We start from the raw sequence: 21,190 nt of genomic DNA on the forward strand, positions 1-21,190 counted from the left end.
CGGCGCTCCCGGGAGCGCGCCGGGGCCTTCCGCAGACGCGGAGCCCGGGGGCGGTCGGAGGCCGGCGGCCAATCAGCGGCCGCGGCGGTGCCAGGAGCGGCCGTCACGTGGCCTCGGGCACCCTTCTCATTGGTCAACCTCGGAGCGGCCCCGCGACCGCTTCCGCCCGGAGGAGAGATGGTGGCGCCGGCGTCCCCTCAGTGAGGTCGCGCTCGTTCGCACCGCCCCCGCCCGCAAGAAAGATGGCAGTGGCCTGATCCGGGCCCGTTGGCGGCGTCACGGGTGCTTCGCTCTGGTCCTCGTATCCCGGGCGCGGGGAGGCAGGCCGGTGAGTGAGGGGCCCGGGGCGGCCGCTGCAGGCCGCGGGGCCAAGTGTACGCCGGCCGGACGGCGAGGGCGGGTCTGGAGGCCGCCGCCGCCTCCCGCCCTGGGCTGGGGCATCGTCCGTCCGCTCGGCCTCGAGCCCTGGCGAGACTCCGCCGCCACCGGGGCTCCCGGGGGCAGGGACGGGCCGACGACGCGGGCCTCCCCGGCCGCCGGCACGTCTGGTCTTCTATTGGCCAAAACCTACGAATGCCACCGCGAAACGGAGGCCCGAGGGGTCTGGTTGGACTCGCGTTTATCGGCGAGGCGACCTTGGACAAGCTGCCCCGCTTCCCTGCGCCTCCGCTTCCGCTTCTGAATCGCGTGGACCCTCATCCCCAGTTAGTAGGATTTGGAGATGTGAAGTCGGCTGTGTGGAGCCCTTGACGTCTGGCTCAGGGGCGGTGTTATGAACCCTGTTGAGCTTTTAGAATCTAACCTTGTGTGTTGTTAACTGTCAGAAATAGCCTCGCTCCACCAGAGCTGAAGCCCAGGGATGGCAAAGAAATAGCGTCTCTGCCTAAGCTGTTTCCCACGTCCGTTTCGCAAGGGTGTGTCGACTCCTTGCTGGGAACTGAGCTTCTAGGGGATGGCGAAGTCGAAACCCCATTCCGGTGGGACAGGTCGGCTCCGCTGTGCTAGGAGCTTCGCTCACCGTGATGAATACTGTGAAGCAAGGAGAGGAAGCGCCACTTGATGGACTCCTGATATTTATAGTTATTTTTGGGTTACTTTTTATTCCCCCTTTTTCGAGACAGGGTCTCATCTCTTTGTTCTTGTTTTTTAAAGAGACGCAGTCTCACTGTGTTGCCCAGACTGGTCTCACGATCCTCCTTCCTCAAGTAGACCGTGTAACTCATCAAGATAAGTAGAACCAAGAACTAGCTTTGTTTTCTCTAGGAACAAAGTACAGTCTCTTTGCACACAGCGTGTGTTTTACAACTGTAGTTAGTGGAGTCAGCACCAGGAGGAGGTGTCTTGGTTCTTACCCAGGATTCTCCCCTGGCCAGGCGAGCTGGAACGACAGGAATAGAATTATGCCACCACTAGGGGAGGGAAAAGCCCTCAGCCATGTTCAGAAAATCAGGCCGGGTGCATGGCTCGTGCCTATAGTCCCAGCACTTTGGGAGGCAGAGGCAGGAGGATCACTTGAGGTCAGGAGTTGGAGACCAGCCTGGCCAACATGGCGAAACCCCATCTCTACTAAAAATACAGAAATTAGTGGAGCGTGGAGGCGGGTGTCTGTAATCCCAGCTAACTGAGAGGCCGAGGCAGGAGAATCACTTGAACCTGGGAGGTGGAGGTTGCAGTGAGCCGAGACTGCACCACCGCACTCCAGCCTGGGCGACAGAGTGAGACTCTGTCTTGGGAAAAAAAAAAAAAAATCAGACATGAGCCCCTCACCCGGGGTTTCCTTCCTTGGGGGACCCCAGGCTTGTACCCCTCTTGGTTTGTGGCGGAGACTGCACTGACTTCAGGACCACTTTCATGGCGGCCCCACTGGCGTTTCTTGGTACCTGCAGGCAGCATTTCTCCGTTTAATATTACCCAAGGTAGCATTCGTTGAGCGCCTACTGTGTGCAGACAGAGTGGCAGGTGCCAGGACAGTGAAGCTGAGTAAGACGGCCACAGAACAGGAGTCTCAGTCCGTGTGTGTTCAGGGAACAGCTGTGACATGGCGGGGCCTCAGCGGCACCCGAAAGGACCCGCAGGTGTTTCCCGGAAGGGCAGACTGTGAAAGGAGCAGGCTCGTGGGTGGGAAGGACCCCGAGTTCCCTTTGGGATACGTGAGGCATGAGGCCCTGTGAGCCCCTGCTTCCCACCAGGACTGGCCACGCCTCGGACGCCAGGACAGACTTCTGGGCTCCCCGGCTTCGGCGTTCGCACGCGAGTGTGGGCAAGGGCACGTGTGTGTAATATGTGCACTCATGAGTGTGGATGTGTGTGTGCACATCTGTGTGTGGGGGTTGTGTGTTTGCTGGGACCAGGCTCTGACGCCCTCTGCACTTAGGGTTGGCTGTCTTCGCAAAGCCTGGTCAGTCGCGGGGAGAGGGGGAGCCTCCTGTTTCTTAGTGAGAAGCTCAGGCCGGGGAGACCACATGACTTAGCCAAGGTCATAGGTCTGAAGAACGTTCAAGTCAGGGTCTGGAGAGTGACCTTAACCCCACGGGTCAGTGGCATGATGCCAGGAGGGACAGAGCCGGGACCCACAGGATGGCTGTGCTGCAGGTGTTGGGTGACGGGGACAGGTTAGCACCTGGAGGTGCTGACAGCTCGAGAGAGAGCTGGAAAGACGGAGAGACAGGGCTGAAAACTCAGTGTCTGTAAAAAAAAGACCAGGCACAGTGGCTCACGCCTGTAATCCCAGCACCTTGGGAGGCTGAGGCAAGAGGATCGCTTGAAGCCAGGAGTTTGAGATCAGCCTGGGCAATACAGCGAGACCCGTCTCTACAAAAAATAAAATAAAAATAAATTAGCTGGGCGTGGCGGTGCGTGCCTGTGGTCGCCGTTGCTCCGGTGGCTGAGAACATCACCTGAGCCCAGGAGTTCATGGTCATGGTGAGCTGTGGTCGCTGCTGCACTCCAGCCTGGGTGACAGAGCAAGACCCTGTTTCTAAAAATAAAGAAAAATACACCATGTGTGGTCTGGAGAAAACAGTGCCACATGTGGTCCGGAGAAAACAATGCCACGTGTGGTCCGGAGAAAACACAATGCCACGTGTGGTCTGGGGAAACACAATGCTACATGTCGTCTAGAGAAAACAGTGCCACATGTGGTCTGGAGAAAACAATACCTGGTCTGGATCCTGTGAATCAAGGATGTGTTTCATGTTGCACGATAGACGTGCTTGGGGAAGTCCTTGCTGAGTCTTGCTAATGATGTGTCTGTGTTTCTCTGCAGACCGTGAGCTGCTTGTCCCCATCCTGTGGCCGTCCTGGGGACACAGAGCTCTCCGTGGTGCCTGGGGCTTGGATTGGAGCCAGGACCTCACTTCCTCCTCTGCCCCTGCCCCTGCCCCTCCCAGCACCTGGCCCACACCCTGCAGCCTGCCCCATGGTCTGGCCCTGGGTGGCGATGGCGTCCAGGTGGGGTCCCCTCGTTGGCCTGGCTCCGTGCTGCCTCTGGCTCCTGGGGGCGGTCCTTCTGATGGACGCGTCTGCACGGCCTGCCAACCACTCGTCCACTCGAGAGAGAGCAGCCCACAGGGAGGAGAGTGAGATCCTGCCCCCAGACCACCTGAACGGGGTGAAGCTGGAGATGGACGGGCACCTCAATCGGGGCTTCCACCAGGAGGTCTTCCTAGGCAAGGACCTGGGTGGCTTTGATGAGGACGCGGAGCCACGGCGGAGCCGGAGGAAGCTGATGGTCATCTTTTCCAAGTAGGTGCCACCGTGTGCCCAGACTGGGGGGCTGCCCGCGTGCGCTCGCCCATGTGTTCCTGTCCTGGCTTTGCGCCGCGGGGGGCGCCCGGCCCTGTGTCGGGACCTGCCAGGATGAGAAGGTGTGCCGGTGATCAGCGCCACTTCCAGCCTGCTGTGTTTGCGCCGAGGCCTGCGCTGGCAGCCCAGAGCCGCTCCTTGAATGCCCTGGGTCCGCCGGGGGCTCAGAGGGCCAGAGTGGGCCTGTGTGGCCGTCCCTAGGATAGCCTAGAGGAGCCCACGCGGCACTGCAGTGGTCAGCGTCCTCCATGCTGAGGGGCAGATGCCGGCCACGGGCAGCCTCCGCAGGCTGCAGCACCAGTTGGACGAGGCCTGGCTGAGGAGTGAGGGGCTGCCACGGGTGGCTGGAGAGCTGGTACAGGGAGCTCTGGGCTCCTCCTGACACGCCCTCTATCCTGTGTGTTTGGGGTCCCTGTCACACACGGGCAGCGTGTCACACGCGGGCTAGGGGTGTGTGGGGTTGGCTTCTTTTGCTGGCCTGGTCGGGAGCAGAGCTGTGCTGTCAGTGGCCCATCCTTGGCCGTCACTGCCCCCGCCCTGCCGAGTCCCGAGACCCTCTTGCTGCCTCTGTGCCTAGTGCCGAGCTTTCTCCCCCGACCCTATCCCTGAGTCTCGGGAGCCTGGTGTGAGGGGTCCAAGATGGGTCAACCTGACCACTCACCCATAAGGAGCCAGGTCCTGCACGGGCGCCTTACTCCTTACGGCACGGCCAGGGTGCCCTGCGGTGTGGCCCTGGAACCCACTTGCACTCAGCGCTGGCCTCACTCCTGGAGGCAGAGCAGGGTCAGGGCGTGCCCGTGAGTCCTCCAGGCCAGCCAGGGTGCCGGGCAGGGAGCCAGGGTGCAGGTGAGAGAACACCCTGGGCCTCCTGGGACCTGCGGGACCTGGGCACAAGGAGGCAGCTTCCGCCGCAGGGCCTGGCCACGAGCTTGCCTTCCTGCAGGGCCTGGTGCTTCAGGGCCAGTGCAGAGGGGCAGGTGGCAAAGTTGGTGAGCAAGGGGGTTGGGCAGGGCTGGGGTCCTGGGGTGCAGGAGCAGGTAAGAAAGGTGTGAGGACTGGTCTGGCTGTCCCAGGGCCCTTGGGCTGAGGGCCAGGCGGGAGGGCCCTGAGGATCCAGGCTTTCGGGCCGAGCACAGGTGAGCTGGTGGGACGGAGGCACGGTGCCAGCTGGAGGACCTGGGCGCCAGATGTGGTGTCCCCTTGCACCTCTCCTCAGATGGCACGGTTCGGGGGTCCTTGCGCGGCCTGAGTTCACTTGGTGGTGACCTGACCAACCCACGAAGAGGCCGCTGGTGCTCCCTGGGGCCTGTCAGGTTCACCACCCCTGAGCTCACGAAGGCCTGGCTCGCGGCGTCACAGGGGAAGGGTCCCCGTCCCTGCTCGGCCGGTGCTAGGGGTGGGCTACACGCCTGGGAGAGGGGAGTTGAGGCTTCTGCTCGGTTCGTCTCCAGCTGGACCGGGGTTTCTTTTTGGTGCCTGTAATGAAACCCCAAGCCGTCTTGCTTGAGGAGGTAGGCATGGGGAGTGGGAAGTGACAGCAGGTCTCCGGGTCTCCCTGACTGCTGCACCGAGCGGCGACAGCAGCCGCTGTGGGTGTTTAGACTTCCCTTCCCAGCACGTGGGTCCCTTCTCGCCCTCCTGCGTAGGGCCCCGTCCCTCCAGGACCCACGTTCACTAAGCTGTCCTGTCTCCTCTGTCTCCTCTGGGCTGGGACGGCATCTCAGACTCTCATGTTTTTGTGAGGATGTAACAGTTCTGAGGAGGGCTGGGTAGGAGGTTTTAGGATGTCCCTCAGTTTGGGCTTGTGGGATGTGTTTTCTCCTGACTATAAGGGTTGCGGGTTTCTGGAAGGAGCACCCAGAGGGGAGGTGCCATGTTTCCTTCTGACTGTACAGGGTTGAGGGTTTCTGCAAAGAGCACCCAGAGGGGAGGTGCCCTGTCGTAGGGGCTTTTGAGCTTCACTTCCTTCCCGCTTCCCGGCACCATGAGATGCTCCAGGCTTTCCTTCCCGCTTCTTGGCACTGTGAGATGCTCTGGGCTCGCCTCCGTGCCACCTACCCCAGCGCAATAGCTGCCGCCTTTCCAGGAAGCCCTGGCTCCTGTGGCTGGAGCTGGAAGCCAGGGTCTGGGCACTGGGCGTCTTGCCCTTGTTCTCTCAGGAGCCAGAGCTTGATAACATGCGTGTGCACCAGCCCAGTCACATTTGTGTTTTGCCAACCCTGTTCATGTGTGTGTGCTGTGTACACGCGGGTACTGGCCTGTGCGCTTGCGTGTGGGCCTGCCAGCTCCATATACCTGCACCGCCCTGCAGCTGTGTCTTCAGGCACCTGAATTTGGATGAGTGACTCCTTGCCAACATCTTGACTGGAATCCTGCACCATGTGGTTTCTTTCCACCTTTTTGCTTTTTGCTCTGCCTCGTGTGTGCCTGTGTCTGTGGTGCGTGTGGAGCGTGTGGAGTTGTGTGGAGCGTGGGGTGCGTGTGGTGTGTGGCGCGTGTGGTCCGTGTCTGTGGCACGTGTGGAGCATGTGGAGCGTGTGGTCCGTGTCTGTAGCACGTGTGGAGCGTGTGTCGTGTGTGGAGCGTGTGGTCCGTGTCTGTGGCATGTGTGGTGTGTGTGGAGTGTGTGGAGCATGTGGCCCGTGTCTGTGGCATGTGTGTAGTGTGTGGTGCGTGTGGAGTGTGTGGCATGTGTGGCCCGTGTCTGTGGCATGTGTGGAGCGTGGCCGGAGCAGTTGAGGATGCTGCTGTCCACGTGAGGCCCCCCAGGTGCCCCACCTGTCACATGGCCACCCGGGTAGTCCCCTCCCCAGCCAGTGTGTTTTGAGGACTGTGGAGCTGAGGGTGCCTCTCAGGCCCGTCCACCTCTGGGCTGCCACGGCTGCTGAGGGAGGGGTGCGTGTGAGCGGCGGCCTGGCCGCCTTCCGTGAGGATCTCTGCCCAGTGCCTCTGAGCTGTGCCTGCGGTGTGTGCACCGTCGAAGCTTGCCTGGCCCAGGTCCCAGAGGCCACACCTGCCTGACGAGGGCCTGCTTGCCACCTCATAACGTGGCCGCGGCTGCCCCTGAGCAGAGCATAGAGGCAAGGGGCCAGGGCACCTCACTCTCGGGGATGCCTCTGGCCAATGCAGCAGCCGGGGTCTCGAGACCTCGCACCTTTGGAAGCCGTGCCTCCCAGCGCTGTTGCCCTGGGGGTTAAGTTTCCAACAGGTGAGCTCGGGACACGGGCGGCCGCAGCAGGGGCGGGAGCCTGTGGCTTCCACGAAGACATGATGGTGAAGCCGAGCTCTGAAGCTGGGACGGGAGTGACCTGTCCTGGGGCCTGTGGCCTCCTGACCTGGCCTGCGCTGGCCCCATGTCCCCAATCTGTGTCCCTGTCCCCCAAGTCTGTGGTCTCTTCCATCCTTGCACACAATGTTAAGTCCTCACATGGTCTTCTTCCTAAATCTCACAACTTTACATTTATATGAAGGGTTTTGTTTTGTCTTGAGTCAGGGTCTCACTGTGCCGCCCAGGCTAGAGTTCAGTGGTGTGATCACAGTTCACTGCAACCTCCACGTTCCAGGTTCAGGCAGGCCTCCCACCTCAGCCTCTTGAGTAGCTGAAACCACAGGTGCACGCCACCGCGCCCGGTGAATTTTCGTAATTGTTTTTTGTAGAGGTGGGGTCTCCCTGTGTTGCCCAGGCTGGTCTTGAACTCCTGGGCTCAAGTGATCCACCTGTCTTAGCCTCCCAATGTGCTGGGATTATAGGTGTGGCCGCTGCGTCCTGCCTATATGAAGGTTTTTGTGTAGCCATCCCTGAAGCATCTAAAATAAAACATGGGCCAGGCCCAGTGGCCACACCTGTAATCCTAGCACATTGGGAGGCTGAGGTGGGTGGATCATTTGAGGTCAGGAGTTTGAGACTAGCCTGCCCAACATGGTGAAACCTTATTTCTATTAAAAATACAAAAATTAGCCAGGCGTGGTGGTGCGCCCCTGTAATCCCAGCTAATCAGGAGGCTGAGGCAGGAGAATCGCTTGAACCCGGGAGGCGGAGGTTGCACTGAGCCAAGATTGCGCCACTGCACTCCAGCCTGGGCGACAGAGCGAGACTCTGTCTCAAAAAATAAAATAAAACGTGAAGAGTGTGACTTTTGGAAGCTGTGGTTGGAGAGTGGGGTCTGGTGGTGATTCTGTGTGATGGAGGGGGAGGGTCCATGTGTCTCCCTGGGGAGGGGACTGTGGCACCCACCTTCCCCAGCGTCTCTTGCGTGGCCCCGTGCCCCACAAGCCCCACGTCCCAGACGCTTTTTGCATCGCCCGGTGGAGCCTGTCGCTGTTGGTGGCAGGTTCACGCTGCCATGGAGTCCTGGGCCGGCGGCATCCATCTGGCTGTTCGGGGTCCTGGGGGCCCAGTCTGACGGCCACCTGCCCATTTGCTGTCTTGCAGGGTGGATGTGAACACTGACCGGAAGATCAGTGCCAAGGAGATGCAGCGCTGGATCATGGAGAAGACGGCTGAGCACTTCCAGGAGGCCATGGAGGAGAGCAAGACACACTTCCGCGCGGTGGACCCTGACGGGGACGGTACTGTGGCCCAGCCGGGGCGGGTGGGGCAGTGGGCGGGGCGGGCGGGGCCATGGGCCTTGCCTGGTGGCTGGAGGGCAGACAGGCCCTGTCTGAGGGACGGGCGGTGGGGAAGCGTCAGCCAGAGACCCCGCGGTGTGGTGGGGTGCACGGAAGCTGGGTTCATGATGCCAGAATCTTGGTGACAAAGGCGTGTGTGCCAAGCACTGGGCGTGGCCCATGGAGGGCGCCTCTTAGGACTTTGGGGCCTTCATCTGGTGGTGCCTATGCCTCTTGGTGGCCCCGAGGTACAGACATTGCCAGCTGGCCTCACAGGTGAGGAAACGGGTGTGGGGTGCTGGCCGGGGCCCTGGGGCTCCAGACACTGGCATCCTGCCGCCTCCAGCCTTGGCAGCAGAGCAAGACCCCATCTCCATTGAGAAGGAAGTTCAGCTCAGTATCAGACGCCCTGACAGGTGTGATCTGCTCTTCCAGGCCACGTGTCCTGGGACGAGTATAAGGTGAAGTTTTTGGCGAGTAAAGGCCATAGCGAGAAGGAGGTTGCCGATGCCATCAGGCTCAACGAGGAACTCAAAGTGGACGAGGAAAGTGAGTGCTCAGCCAGGCTCCCGCCACCGGTCTCAGGCATCCCGGTGTGCGTGCGTGTGTTGTGTGTACATGAGTGTGCCGTGCGTGTGTGCTCGTGAGTACGTGTGTGTGCGTGTCGTATGAGTGCACCGTGCGTGTGCTCGTGAGTACCTGTGGGTGAGTGTGTGCCTGTGTCATGTACGAGTGCACTGTGCGTGTGCTCGTGAACACAGGCGGTGCGTGTGCGTGTCGTGTGTACGAGTGCGCTGTGCGTGTGCTCGTGAGCACATGCGGTGCGTGTGCGTGTCGTGTGTACGAGTGCGCTGTGCGTGTGCTCGTGAGCACAGGCGGTGCGTGTGCGTGTCGTGTGTACGAGTGCGCTGTGCGTGTGCTCGTGAGCACAGGCGGTGCGTGTGCGTGTCGTGTGTACGAGTGCGCTGTGCGTGTGCTCGTGAGCACAGGCGGTGCGTGTGCGTGTCGTGTGTACGAGTGCGCTGTGCGTGTGCGTGTCGTGTGTACAAGTGCACTGTGCGTGTGCTTGTGAGTACATCCAGGTAGCCGTTCGTGTGCGCTCGTGAGTACATGCAGGTGAGTGCGCCCTCACGCCCATTGTATGCGCACGCGCACACGTGTTCATCCTGACAGTATGGCCCAACCTGGGTGGTGGTGGCTGTCAGGAGGGAAGTGGGTGAAGCCATTGCTGACCTAGGCGCCACCCAGGAGTCCGGTGGGGAGCGTGCGAGCTGTGCCCGGGCAGCTTTCAGCTCTGCTGGTCACGGCACCTTCACGGCCGTTACTCAGTTAGGTCCTGCAGAGAATCTGAGGCTGGGAGTCTGGGGTGGGGCCTGCCCCATACTCTGAAGGCCACGTGAGGCAGAGTTTCCCAGGGAGAGGGCACGGCCTGTACCTGAGGGCCTGGCCCTGGGGTCTGGGTCTGCTGGAGACATCTGTGTGGCCGTCAGGTGGTCGCCAGAGAGCGGTCAGGTCCCAGGGAGAGGCTCTTCCTTGGGTCTGGGGTGTGGCCGTTGGCCCGCAGGGCAGCCTCAGCCCTGGGTGGGTCCAAGCTGGTGCCTCTGCGTGAAGAGGGTGGGGCTGGGTGGGGTCCGGCACCTGGGCTAAGGCCAGGTGAGGGGAGAGCCAGGCCACCCCGCACAGGGCCAGGTCTGGGAGAGCCGTCCAGGTGGAGGCCCCTGCTGGCCCAGTTGTGAGGCACAGCTGAGCGGGCACTGTGGCGTTGCTGCCACCCTGGGCTCCGTGTGCCCTTCCCGGTCGTGCCCGTTGTCTGGTTCGGGACTTTGAGGAGAATGTGCGGAGTCGCCTGTTCCGTCGCTGCTCGGCTTCCTGGGGTGGTGTCTCTGCTGCCCTGCAGGGCGCCCGTGTCGCCCACGGGGCTGGTCACGTGATACGGGGCTGCTCCGGGCAGGCTGGGCGTATCTTACACCTTTATTTTTTGTGCCTGTTCAACTTATCGGTAACACACATTTCCTCACCAGAGTCTCAAGGCAAACCACCTCTTCTTTGTTTTTTCATGAGACGGTCTCACTCTGCTACCCAACCTGCAGAGCAGTGGTGCAGTCTCGGCTCCCTGCAGCCGCACCTTCCAGGGCTCAGGCGATCCTCCTACCTCAGCCTCCCAGGTAGCTGGGACCACAGGCGCCATAACCACGCCTGGCTAATTTTTGTATTTTTTGTACGGTTAGATTTTGCTGTGTTGGCCAGGTTGGTCTCAAACTCTTGGACTTAAGTGATCCGCCTACCGCAGCCTCCCAAAGTGCTGGGATTACAGGCGTGAGCCACTGCGCCTAGTCTTAATCTCTTTCTTTTTTTAATTTTTAATTTTTAATTGTTTAAGAGTGAGGGTCTCACTGTTGCCCAGGCTGGAGTGCAGTGGTGCGATCTCAGCTCACTTGTAGTCTCCACATCCTGGGCTGAATCTATCCTCCTTGGAGGATAAAAAAAATAAAGGTGTAAGATACGTTCTTGCCAGGAACGGCCCATAGCATGTGACCAGCCCCCATGGGGGGCGGCCTCCTGAGTAACTGGGACCACCAGTGTGTGCCACCATGCCCAGCTGATTCAAAAATACATATTTTATAGACGCAAGGTCTCCCCATGTTGCCTAGGTAGGTCTGAAACTCTTGAGATTTCAGAGGGTTCAAGTGACCTGCTTGGCCGCCCCCAGTCCTGGGATTGCAGACGTGAGTGACCCGCCTACCTCGGCCTCTCCCCATCCTGGGGTTGCAGGCATGAGCCCCTGTGCCTGGCCTGGATCTTCTAGAATGACGTGGAGACTTTTGAGCCTGTTGGCTCTGCCTGCTCTTTTCCCAGTTCATGTACTCTCATCTGGAGTTTGGTCCTGTCCGTTCTAAATCCTACAAATTGGACATTAAAAAAACTAAAACTAAGAGGATCTCCCTGTGTTGCCCAGGCTGGTCTTGAACTCCTGGGCTAAAGGGATCTGCCTGCCGCAGCCTCCCAGCATGCCGGGATTACAGGCACAAGCCCCAGTGCCTGGCCAAAGTGGATGTTATTATTTCCTTTCCAAAAGAGTGGTTTACGTTTTCCTCACCACACATGGTTTGTGCCTCCCCCCTAGGTCTCGCGTTCCCTGCTGTCCTGACTGCGCCTTTAACCTTCGTCCCATTGGTCCAGCCTGTTGGCGATGTGCAGGGGCAGGAGGCCCTTGCCCGTGCCCGCGCCCCAACTCTGATTGTGTCTGTCTTTCCTTGGTGCCACTTTATTTGGATCTTTTCTGCCCAGGACATGTCCCACCTGGACCTAGAGCTCTGTGACATTTCTGTGAAGCCTCCGTCTACCTTTGGGGCTCAGCAGAGGTGTATTTAGAATTCACTCTGCGCTTTGGGGGTCCCCATGCGTGCTGAGGTGCCGTTCCCTGCCCAACCGCGTCCGATCCGTCTTGGCCTCCCCGACCTCAGGGTGCCTAGGACCCCCCGACCCCTTCGGGTATTTGGTTTCTGGCTCAGGAAGAGCAGCTGCCGGGTCCTGGACGGTGGGCCTGGGAAGCGCTGGCAGGCGTCGCTCCTGCGACCTCCGACCCCTCCCTGCATGGCTCCTGTGACGGCCACCGCGTGAGTCCTGGGGCTGCTGTCCGCGCGCCGCAGACCTGATTCTGGGGACTGCGGTGAAGGCGTGGCAGGCGGGCATCACCCCCTTCCCCCGCCTCCATCGCTGCCTCTCTCTGGGTCTGCGTCGTCTTCTCACAGGGGCAGCAGTCGTTGACCCTCCCTGATCCGGGAGGGTCTCTCCTCCAGATCCTTCACTAACAGCAGAGACCCGGCTAGTGGGGAGGGACTGGGACTCAAGGCTTCTCCACCAGCCTGAGGTTGGTGCTGGGGCTGGGCGGTGGCTGTGAGAATCCTGTGCTGGAGAAAGCATCTCTCGGCCGGCCTGTCTGGGGCGTCTGTGCCTCTCCTGGGTGGGTCTCAGTTCGGCCCCGTCCATCCATCCCAGGAGCTGCGGTGGAGCAGACAGGGAGGGGTGCCCCAGGCCTCACAGCCCCGTCACTCCTGTCTTCCTTTAAGTGAACCGGTCATGTAGATGGAGGTTGTTCAGAAAGCGATAAGATGGGACGGCAACTGGGCCTCATCCTCCCGCGGTGACCGCCCCAGAGGCTGCTGGGCTTGTGGCAGGGGCTTCGGCCAGGGCAGAGTCGGGCCTCACGTGCAGGGGGCTGAGCATGGGCCTCAGCACTGGACTTGGCCACTGACTGCAGTGAGCCCCAAGATGGGGCAGGAGGTGGTGTTTCTGCCCTGGAGACCGAGGGTGGCGTGGGTCCCTTGGGATGTGTGGGGACCTCGGGGTGAGGGCCCGTCAGGAGAGCGGGGGCCACACACCCAGAGGCAGTGCCGCGTCCCGGCCGGGAGGGTTCCTGGGAAGCTCTGCTCAGCCCCAGTCTCAGTCATTTCTAGAAACTGTGTTTTCCTCTCTGTGACGTCACACGCGAAGGAAATGGAAAAGGGCAGTGAGTCCTTTGCCCCGCGGCGCCACGCGCACGTCAGCCTTCAGGGTGATTCCGCTCCTCCAGAGGGGCGGGTGTGGGGGGTGGGGCCCGGGCACATCCTGAGGGGTCCCAGGCATGAGGGGCTCTGAGCTGTGTCCTGGGGGGGTCTGGGCCATGGGGAGGTTCTGGATCATGTCTTGAGGGGTCTGGGCTGTGTGGGGGGTCCAGGCCATGTCCTGGGGGTCTGGGCTGTGTCTGTGGGGAGTCCATGTTTTGGGGGGTCTGGGGCGGGGGGGGGTCCAGGCTGTCTTGGGGAGTCTGGGCTGTGTGGGGGGTCCAAGCTATGCCTTTGGGGATCAGGCCTGTGGGAGGCTCTGGGTTATGTCTTGGCGGGGGTCCAGGCTGTGTCTTGGGGGCTGGGCCATGTTCTGGGGACGTGTGAATCCTGGAGGGTGGGGCCCTGGTTTTGTGGGTGGCTGTGTCCCTCGAGTTCAGGCAGCACCTCTCAGAACTTTCTGGATTTGCGTGCCGGCGTGTGTCTGCCTCGATGCCCACAGGCTGCACCCCTCTCAGCACAGGAAGTCCTGGAGAACTTGAAGGACCGCTGGTACCAGGCGGACAGCCCCCCCGCAGACCTGCTGCTGACGGAGGAGGAGTTCCTATCGTTCCTGCACCCCGAGCATAGCCGGGGAATGCTCAGGTTCATGGTGAAGGAGATCGTCCGGGACCTGGGTGAGGCTGGGTCCAGCCTGGCCGGCACGCCAGGGCCCGGGGACCGACTGGCAGGGGCCGGGCATCGTCAGGAGGTCGGGGCAGGTCCTGCGGGAGCCCCAGCCTGGGTTTGGGCTGACCCATTTCTGTCTCTCAGACCAGGACGGTGACAAGCAACTCTCTCTGCCCGAGTTCATCTCCCTGCCCGTGGGCACCGTGGAGAACCAGCAGGGCCAGGACATTGACGACAACTGGGTGAAAGACAGAAAAAAGGAGTTTGAGGAGCTCATTGACTCCAACCATGACGGGATCGTGACCGCAGAGGAGCTGGAGGTGAGCCCTGGCGCAGCTGCGTCCCGGAGCCGGCCCTGCGAGGCGCCGTGGGGGGAGGGGCCGGTGGATCTGGACCTGAGACAGGAAGCCGTGCTGGTGTCCGGCCTGAGGCTCTGCCTGGGCTGGTCACTGGGGCGTGTGCTCAGCGGTGTCCACCAGGCCGCATGGCCGTTGTTGGCGTTTAGGTTCAGACGGATCAGAGATGGGCGGGCCTGGCCTGGCTCCATCCTCAGCCCCTTGCGGAGGCGTCAGGGTTCTCACAGCCCCTTTTTAACGGGACCACAAGGGGAAGCTCATGCTGGGCCCAGCTTGGAGGCAGGTCCAAGGCCCAGCAGGTGCCGGTGGGTGGGGCAGCCTGTGCCACATGGCTGGAATTTACCACCTTCCTCTGAAGCGTTTTCACTGGTATCATGTGTAGGCTTGTTTTTCTCCCACTGCTGAGTGAGTCATCTTGTTTTTATGTAGACTCCTGTGATTCCTGGCGACAGCCAGTGGGCCGGGCCCAGGTTAGGGATCCTTCAGAACTGGGGTCCAGGTCTGTGTAGCCCCTGTGCCCCATTACCCCTGCCGGCCCCGGGCAGGCCTTCCAGGGCCCCTGGCTTCTCCCTGCCCTGTGTTTTCATTGATGCCGCCTCCCTTCGGGAACCTTCCAGGACGTGCCCACACTCCCGCTGCAGCCAACAGGCACCTTAAATAAAGAGCCACTTCGCGCGGATGTCCGCGGAGCTCGGGCCCAGCTGCTCCTCCCCTGAGCGGAGCCTGGAGGGCCTCCCGGGCGGGCCGGCGCTGGGAAGGGGAAAGGCGGACGCTGACCTGTGCCCCGCTCGCCCGCAGAGCTACATGGACCCCATGAACGAGTACAACGCCCTGAACGAGGCCAAGCAGATGATCGCCGTCGCGGACGAGAACCAGAACCACCACCTGGAGCCCGAGGAGGTGCTCAAGTACAGCGAGTTCTTCACGGGCAGCAAGCTGGTGGACTACGCGCGCAGCGTGCACGAGGAGTTTTGAGCGCCCGGCCGCGCCCCGCGCCGCCCCCCACGCCCCACCAGGGCGGCCCCGCGGGTGACTCCGGGCTCCGTGGCTGTCCCTCCGTGGCTGTCCCGGACCCCACCTCCTCCCTGCCGCCCGCCACCGGCCGACGGACCGCGGCTGCCCCAGTTGATGAGCGGCGCGTCCCCTCTGCAGCGCGCACCCCGGCGAGGCTTCGGCTGTGATGCCGCCGGGGCGCGGGGCTGGGCTGTGGCTCCGCGGCGCCGCCTCCTCCCTGGTCCCTCGAAATCGCTGCATCTCACTTCTGAGAACGAAATCTCGCTTCAGTCACTTTGCCGAAGGCGCTGACGGCATCGCGGCCGGAACCTCTGGGCCCGGCCCCTCCCAGGGCCCCCGCTCCGTGGGAAATAACAGCTCCTCCATTTCCTTGAAAACTGAACGATTATTAAAAATAGATTAAACTTCGCTGGAAATGAGTAGCCAGGAAGTTCAGCGGAGGGTGCCGGGTCCTTCCCGGGCCTGGCGTGTCGGAGCCACCCAGGTCCCGCAGCTGCCGCCGAGAAAATGCAAATATTTGTTGTGACAAGAATCACATTAATTTACTTTAAATATAGTTGCCTTTTTCGGTCAGCTTCATTCTTTGGGTGTGAAACAAAACACAACACCAGCGTGCTACATTTGTGGTTACAGTTTCCACTGGAGCGCTGGAGGCTGGCGCTGGGTCATGTGGAGGGTTGGAGGTCATGGCCGGTTCGAGGTGATTCTCCTGGCAGGTGGCAATGGGCAGGGGCTCTGGGAGGACGGAGGGCAGCGCTGCGTTTGTGAGTAGGGGTCCAGGGGGCAGCAGACGTGTCCACTGAGTTTGAGGTTTGGACATTTAAGGCAGGAGCCAGAGCCGCCTGGGGGAGTTTTGGGTGGAGGATGGCAAGGTCTTTGGGTGCAGTGGGGCAGGCCTAGCCCCAGATGGGGCAGAGAATGGGGTGTCTTAGGACGGCTGGTGGGGGTCCTGCTCTGTGGCGTGTGGGGGCCCAGGCTGTGTCCTGGCTCTCCCAGTGGGAGCTCAGGGAAGCCAGGAGTGTGTCCTTCTCAGTCTGCCTGCGGTGCCCATGTGACTGGCCTCTGCCCTGAGCCCACCTGCCCAGGGGCCCCTGTGGGGCCGAGAGGGCGGGTTGGCACCTGGGCTGGTTCCCAGGCAAACAAGATTCACAGAGCCACGGCCAGGGCAGGTGGTGGGAGGACGGTCCCATGCCCTGCTCTAAGGTGCTGTAATTCCCTGGAGCCAACCTTCGGTGGCCTGGACTCTGCCTTTCCCCATCCGTGGCCCCCAGGCCACAGCCAGGGACCATCATAGCCGTAGCAGCATTCGACACCCTGTGCTGAGGGCCCTGCACCCAGAGGTGGGAGGTGTGAGCTGAGGCCATGCTGTGCTGGACACGACGGCGGGGGGACAGCTGGGTATGTGGTGGCACCTGGCCCTTCAGAGGCCCTGGCCAGCTCCACTCTGGTACTAGAGGAGCAGCGGCCACTCACGGGCTGCTCTGTGCTGCCCGTGACACCACTGTGTGGAGTGGGGAGCCCAGCCCCTGGGGATGTGGTTTGAGCTGCAGGCTGCCTTGCCGACCTTGGGAGTCCTGAGCTCTGGGTCAGTGTCCAGCCTCCTGTGGCCACTCCACACCCGGTTCCATGGATACAGCGGGGCTTCCCTGGACCTGTGACCTTAAGCCCAGGACAAGGAGACCTGAGCTTCCTGGGCAGCTTCAAACAGGAAGGGCCATGCCCCATCCTGGGGCCACTGCAGGTGCCAGCAATGCACTGGGGGTGCCCTCTCCATGGTGCACGGGCCCCACTCACTGTACCTGTGGGCAGATGTGGCCACTTAGGCCCCAGGAGAGCAGTGTTGCCCAAGACGCCCAGTTCACCTGAACCTCCAAAGAACCAATTGCAAATGTAAGCTTTTTCTCACTGTCAGTGGGAAACCCTTGTGAACGCTGGGTGGAACCTTCCAGAAAATGCCAGAACTTTCCTCCTCTGCCCACCTGGGTTGGGGTGTGCACATGCAGGTACACACACTATCTGGGATGCTCTGAGCCCTTCCAGGATCCTCTCTACTTGTGGGGGTGTGGGGAGGGTGACCAACTTAGGGACCCTCAGTCAGAGGGCAGGTGGCCTCTCCCTCCACTCCCTCCCCCTCCAGGCCCAGCGGCCTCCATGGCTGGGAATTTCCCCATGGGTGGGCCGAGGGCAGGCAGCTGTTTCCTGTGCTCCTGGGAGGAGGGGATTTCCAGCCCCTTCCCTGCTGCTCTGTTCCTAGAGGCCCCTCTCCACTTGCAACTTCAAAAATGAACTTTTGGATAATCACAGGCTGGTCACAGTTACTTGAAAGGTGCAGAAGGGGCCCAGGGAGCCCCCAGCCCCGCACCTGCTCCCCAGCTCTCCGGGCAGTTCGCGTCCTCTGCGCAACCCTGGAACCTGAGAGCTGTTTGCATAGAAGGCGGAAACCTGCCTGCGTGCCCGTGTGTGCCAGGCCATCCAGGACCCACCCTCACCACCTCCCCAGAGGCCTGTCTTCAAACACTGCCACATGGGGGTTAGGGCTTCCACACAGGAATTTAAGGGGCACAGTTCAGCCACAGACACCTGCCGTGCTCAGGCACACTCAGTGTGGGCCCTGGTCACGGGTGTCTTTTTTTTTTTTTTTTTGAGATGGAGTCTCACTCTGTCGCCCAGGCTGGAGTGCAGTGGCGCGATCTCTGCTTTGCAATCTCTGTCTCCCGGGTTCAAGTGATTCTGCTACCTCAGCCTCCCGACTAGCTGGGATTACAGGCGCCCGCCACCACACCTGAATAATTTTTGTAGTTTTAGTAGAGATGGGATTTCGCCATGTTGGCCAGACTGGTCTTGAACTCCTGACCTCCGGTGATCTACCCGCCTTGGCCTCCCAAAGTGCTGGGATTACAGGCGTGAGCCACAGCGCCTGGCCACGGGTGTCTTGTCTTACCATGGTTGTGGTCACTGCTGCTCAGAGCTAGTCTTGGGCATACAAGGGGGACCATGCTCCAGCAGTGCCACAGCCCTGAAGGTCCAGACTGAAGAGTTGCCTCTCCTGACTCAGTGCTGCCTCAGTTTACCCACGTGCTCCATGGACCTTTTTGCTGAGGGTCGAGCCGCAGGCCAGGCCCTACTGTGCCCTGGGGTCTGAACACGGTGGTCTTGGGCAGAAGAGGTCAGAAGGCAGAATAAGCCAATGCTGGGGGTGCCCAGACCCCGCCTTTGTGCCCAGCCCATAACCAGGGTCTCCGGCCTGCCACCTTCCTCCTCCCGCCTCCTCTGCCCTCCTCCCCTCTCCCCTCCCCTCCTCCACAGTCCTTATAGCCACACCCCGCAAGGAAAACCCAGACCGTGGCGACAGCAGAGACGAGGATGTGCGTGGGGGCTCGGCGGCTGGGCCGGGGGCCGTGTGCGGCTCTGCTCCTCCTGGGCCTGGGGCTGAGCACCGCGACGGGGCTCCACTGTGTCGGGGACACCTACCCCAGCAACGACCGGTGCTGCCACGAGTGCAGGCCAGGTGAGGCCTCAGGAGGGGTCGCCACACACGGGCACTCCAGGGACTAGGGGCTGGGGCAGGGATGGGCCAGCCAGGAGGCTGGTCCTGGGGAGGGGGCGGGCGAGGGGCCGGCCAAGCAGAGGAGCCGCGTGGGGGGTCCACGGGCGCGAGCCTGGGGCCTGACTGCTGCCTGACGCCGGCCAAGCAGAGGAGCCGCGTGGGGGGTCCACGGGCGCGAGCCTGGGGCCTGACTGCTGCCTGACGCCGGCCTCTGCTGCAGGCAACGGGATGATGAGCCGCTGCAGCCGCTCCCAGAACACAGTGTGCCGTCCGTGCGGGCCGGGCTTCTACAACGACGTGGTCAGCTCCAAGCCGTGCAAGCCCTGCACGTGGTGTAACCTCAGTGAGCTCCCACCTGGCCCCACAGCCCCACCCAGCACGGGGGGCGGCAGCCTGCCACCCACATTCCCACGCAGCAGCATGGGGCCCCCACAGCCGCAGAAACGAACCTCAAACCACAGCGGGGTCTGCTCCGCCACTGGGGTCCTTCGAGGAGCTGAGGCGTCTCCCAGGGGCACCCCCTCTCCTTCCAGGGGCCCAGACTCGGCCCAGGCCACGTGGACTCGGGGAGACCATGCTGGCCATGTGGCCTGGCCTTGCTGGCCTGAGCAGTGAGGCTGAGGGGTTAGGCCATGGAGACCCTGCCGCAGGCGGGGCTGGCGGCTGGAGGCGGTGGAGGGGTAGGGAAGGGTGGCTGGGGCTGCTACAGGACCAGCCCCAGGTTGTGGCCAGGAAGGGAGGGCCCAGGAGCCTCGGGGGCTGCTGGCCCTCTGTGTGGTGGGGAGGCCAACCTGTCCTCCAGTGTCCACCCTTCCTGAGGACCCTGTCCACAGCCCCCACCTGACCACCCCCCCATCCGGCCCCTGCTCAGGAAGTGGGAGTGAGCGGAAGCAGCCGTGCACGGCCACACAGGACACGGTCTGCCGCTGCCGGGCGGGCACCCAGCCCCTGGACAGCTACAAGCCTGGAGTTGGTGAGCTCGGTGGCTGCGGCCGGCGGTTGGGGGTGTGCATAGCGGCTGTCTGTGACGCAGATGGGCCGTGGGCCGCAGGGACCTGGCCCCACCGGTGCCTCCTCTGGCATCCTCAAGACCAAGCTCCCGGGTCAGGGCCCACGGGTGGGATGTGGGCAGAGAGGGCTTCCAGAAGCCAAACCCACCACCCGGCCATGGGGGGCAAGTGCCTGCCCCACAGGCTCTGCCCCATATCCCCAGCACCCGGGGCCTGTGGGCAGCCCCTGACCACCCTATCTTTGTTGCAGACTGTGCCCCCTGCCCTCCAGGGCACTTCTCCCCGGGCGACAACCAGGCCTGCAAGCCCTGGACCAAGTGAGGGGCCTGGCCAGGGGCTGGGAGGGGCTGGGAGGGGCAGAGGGGCCAGGGGCTGGGAGGGGCTGGGGGTGGTTAGGAGGGCGGAGGAGCTGGGGAGCTGGGAAGGGCTGGGAGGGGCTGGGGGGGTGGGTTAGGAGGGCGGAGGAGCTGGGGAGCTGGGAGGGGCAGGTGGGGTGGAGGGGCTGGTGGGAGCTGGGAGGGGCGGAGGGGTGGGGGCAGTTTTGGGGGAAGGGGAGGTGCTGGTGGCTCTGGGGCCCTGGCTGTGTGGCTGGACCTGGTTGGGGAGCAGGAAGCTGCTGCCTGGGGGCAGCCTGTCCCTGTGGGTGGAGCTGGGTGTGTGGGACCCTCACCCTCTGCAGCTGGGAGGCCCTGGGGGCACACGACAGGGAGGTGCCGGTAGGTGGTGTAGATGTGGGAGAAGGGTGTGTGGCCTTGGAGGCCCCTGTGGGGGACCCGTGGGGCTGGGCAGCGTCCTTGGCTGCCACTGGCCTGGTGTCTGTGGTAGACGCTGCCTGTGGCTGGCCAGCGCGGACCCTGTTATCCCCACTGCATCTCCCGGGTCCCAGGGGGTTTCTGGCCTGAGCAACACCCCGTGTTCCCCCACAGCTGCACCTTGGCCGGGAAGCGCACCCTGCAGCCGGCCAGCAATAGCTCGGACGCCATCTGTGAGGACAGGGACCCCCCGGCCATGCAGCCCCAGGAGACCCACGGCCCCCCGGCCAGGCCCACCACTGTCCAGCCCACTGAAGCCTGGCCCAGAACCTCACAGGGACCCTCCACCCGGCCTGTGGAGGTCCCCGGGGGTAAGGGCGCCTGGCCCAGCCCAGCGGGGCCCCCAACCCAAATAGGAGGAGGGGAGGGCGGCATGGGGGCCCCTCCTGTGGACCCCACCCAGCAGACCCCTTCCTGCAGGCCGTGCGGTTGCCGCCATCCTGGGCCTGGGCCTGGTGCTGGGGCTGCTGGGCCCCCTGGCCATCCTGCTGGCCCTGTACCTGCTCCGGAGGGACCAGAAGCTGCCCCCCGATGCCCACAAGCCCCCTGGTGAGTGCCTCGTGGCCCCGCCGCACTGCTCCTGGCGGGTGAGGCCCACCCACCAATCTCTCCTTCTTTTTTCCTCCCCAGGGGGAGGCAGTTTCCGGACCCCCATCCAAGAGGAGCAGGCCGACGCCCACTCCACCCTGGCCAAGATCTGACCTGGGCCCACCAAGGTGGACGCTGGGCCCCGCCAGGCTGGAGCCCGGAGGGTCTGCTGGGCGAGCAGGGCAGGTGCAGGCCGCCCGCCCCGCCACGCTCCTGGGCCAACTCTGCGCCGTTCTAG

At 62.6% G+C, this 21,190-nt stretch overlaps 2 protein-coding genes across 4 annotated transcripts; both read left to right on the forward strand.

Moving 5' to 3' along the window:
* Nucleotides 1-43: 43 nt before the first annotated feature.
* Nucleotides 44-15,568, forward strand: SDF4 (stromal cell derived factor 4). Of its 2 annotated transcripts, none has more exons than XM_024255654.3 (7): nt 44-328; nt 3,266-3,744; nt 8,237-8,373; nt 8,848-8,961; nt 13,475-13,633; nt 13,770-13,945; nt 14,780-15,568. In XM_024255654.3, exons 2-7 carry the CDS (start codon nt 3,419-3,421, stop codon nt 14,954-14,956), a joined length of 1,089 nt encoding a protein of 362 aa, XP_024111422.1. In that variant the 5' UTR covers nt 44-328; nt 3,266-3,418; the 3' UTR covers nt 14,957-15,568. The 2 variants fall into 2 exon arrangements, with proteins under 2 accessions (XP_024111422.1, XP_024111426.1); XM_024255658.3 differs by having other exon boundaries at nt 158-328; nt 14,599-15,568.
* Nucleotides 15,569-18,267: 2,699 nt separating this feature from the next.
* Nucleotides 18,268-21,081, forward strand: TNFRSF4 (TNF receptor superfamily member 4). 2 transcript variants are annotated; one of them, XM_024255667.3, is made up of 7 exons: nt 18,268-18,503; nt 18,763-18,885; nt 19,414-19,515; nt 19,803-19,869; nt 20,479-20,675; nt 20,785-20,913; nt 20,995-21,081. In XM_024255667.3, the coding sequence occupies exons 1-7, from the start codon at nt 18,359-18,361 to the stop codon at nt 21,063-21,065; spliced, it is 834 nt and encodes a 277-aa protein (XP_024111435.1). In that variant the 5' UTR covers nt 18,268-18,358; the 3' UTR covers nt 21,066-21,081. The 2 variants fall into 2 exon arrangements, with proteins under 2 accessions (XP_024111435.1, XP_054414143.1); XM_054558168.2 differs by having other exon boundaries at nt 20,785-21,081.
* Nucleotides 21,082-21,190: the final 109 nt, after the last annotated feature.

This window comes from Pongo abelii, chromosome 1 (assembly GCF_028885655.2).
Source record: "Pongo abelii isolate AG06213 chromosome 1, NHGRI_mPonAbe1-v2.0_pri, whole genome shotgun sequence".
Taxonomy (NCBI): Eukaryota; Metazoa; Chordata; class Mammalia; order Primates; family Hominidae; genus Pongo; species Pongo abelii.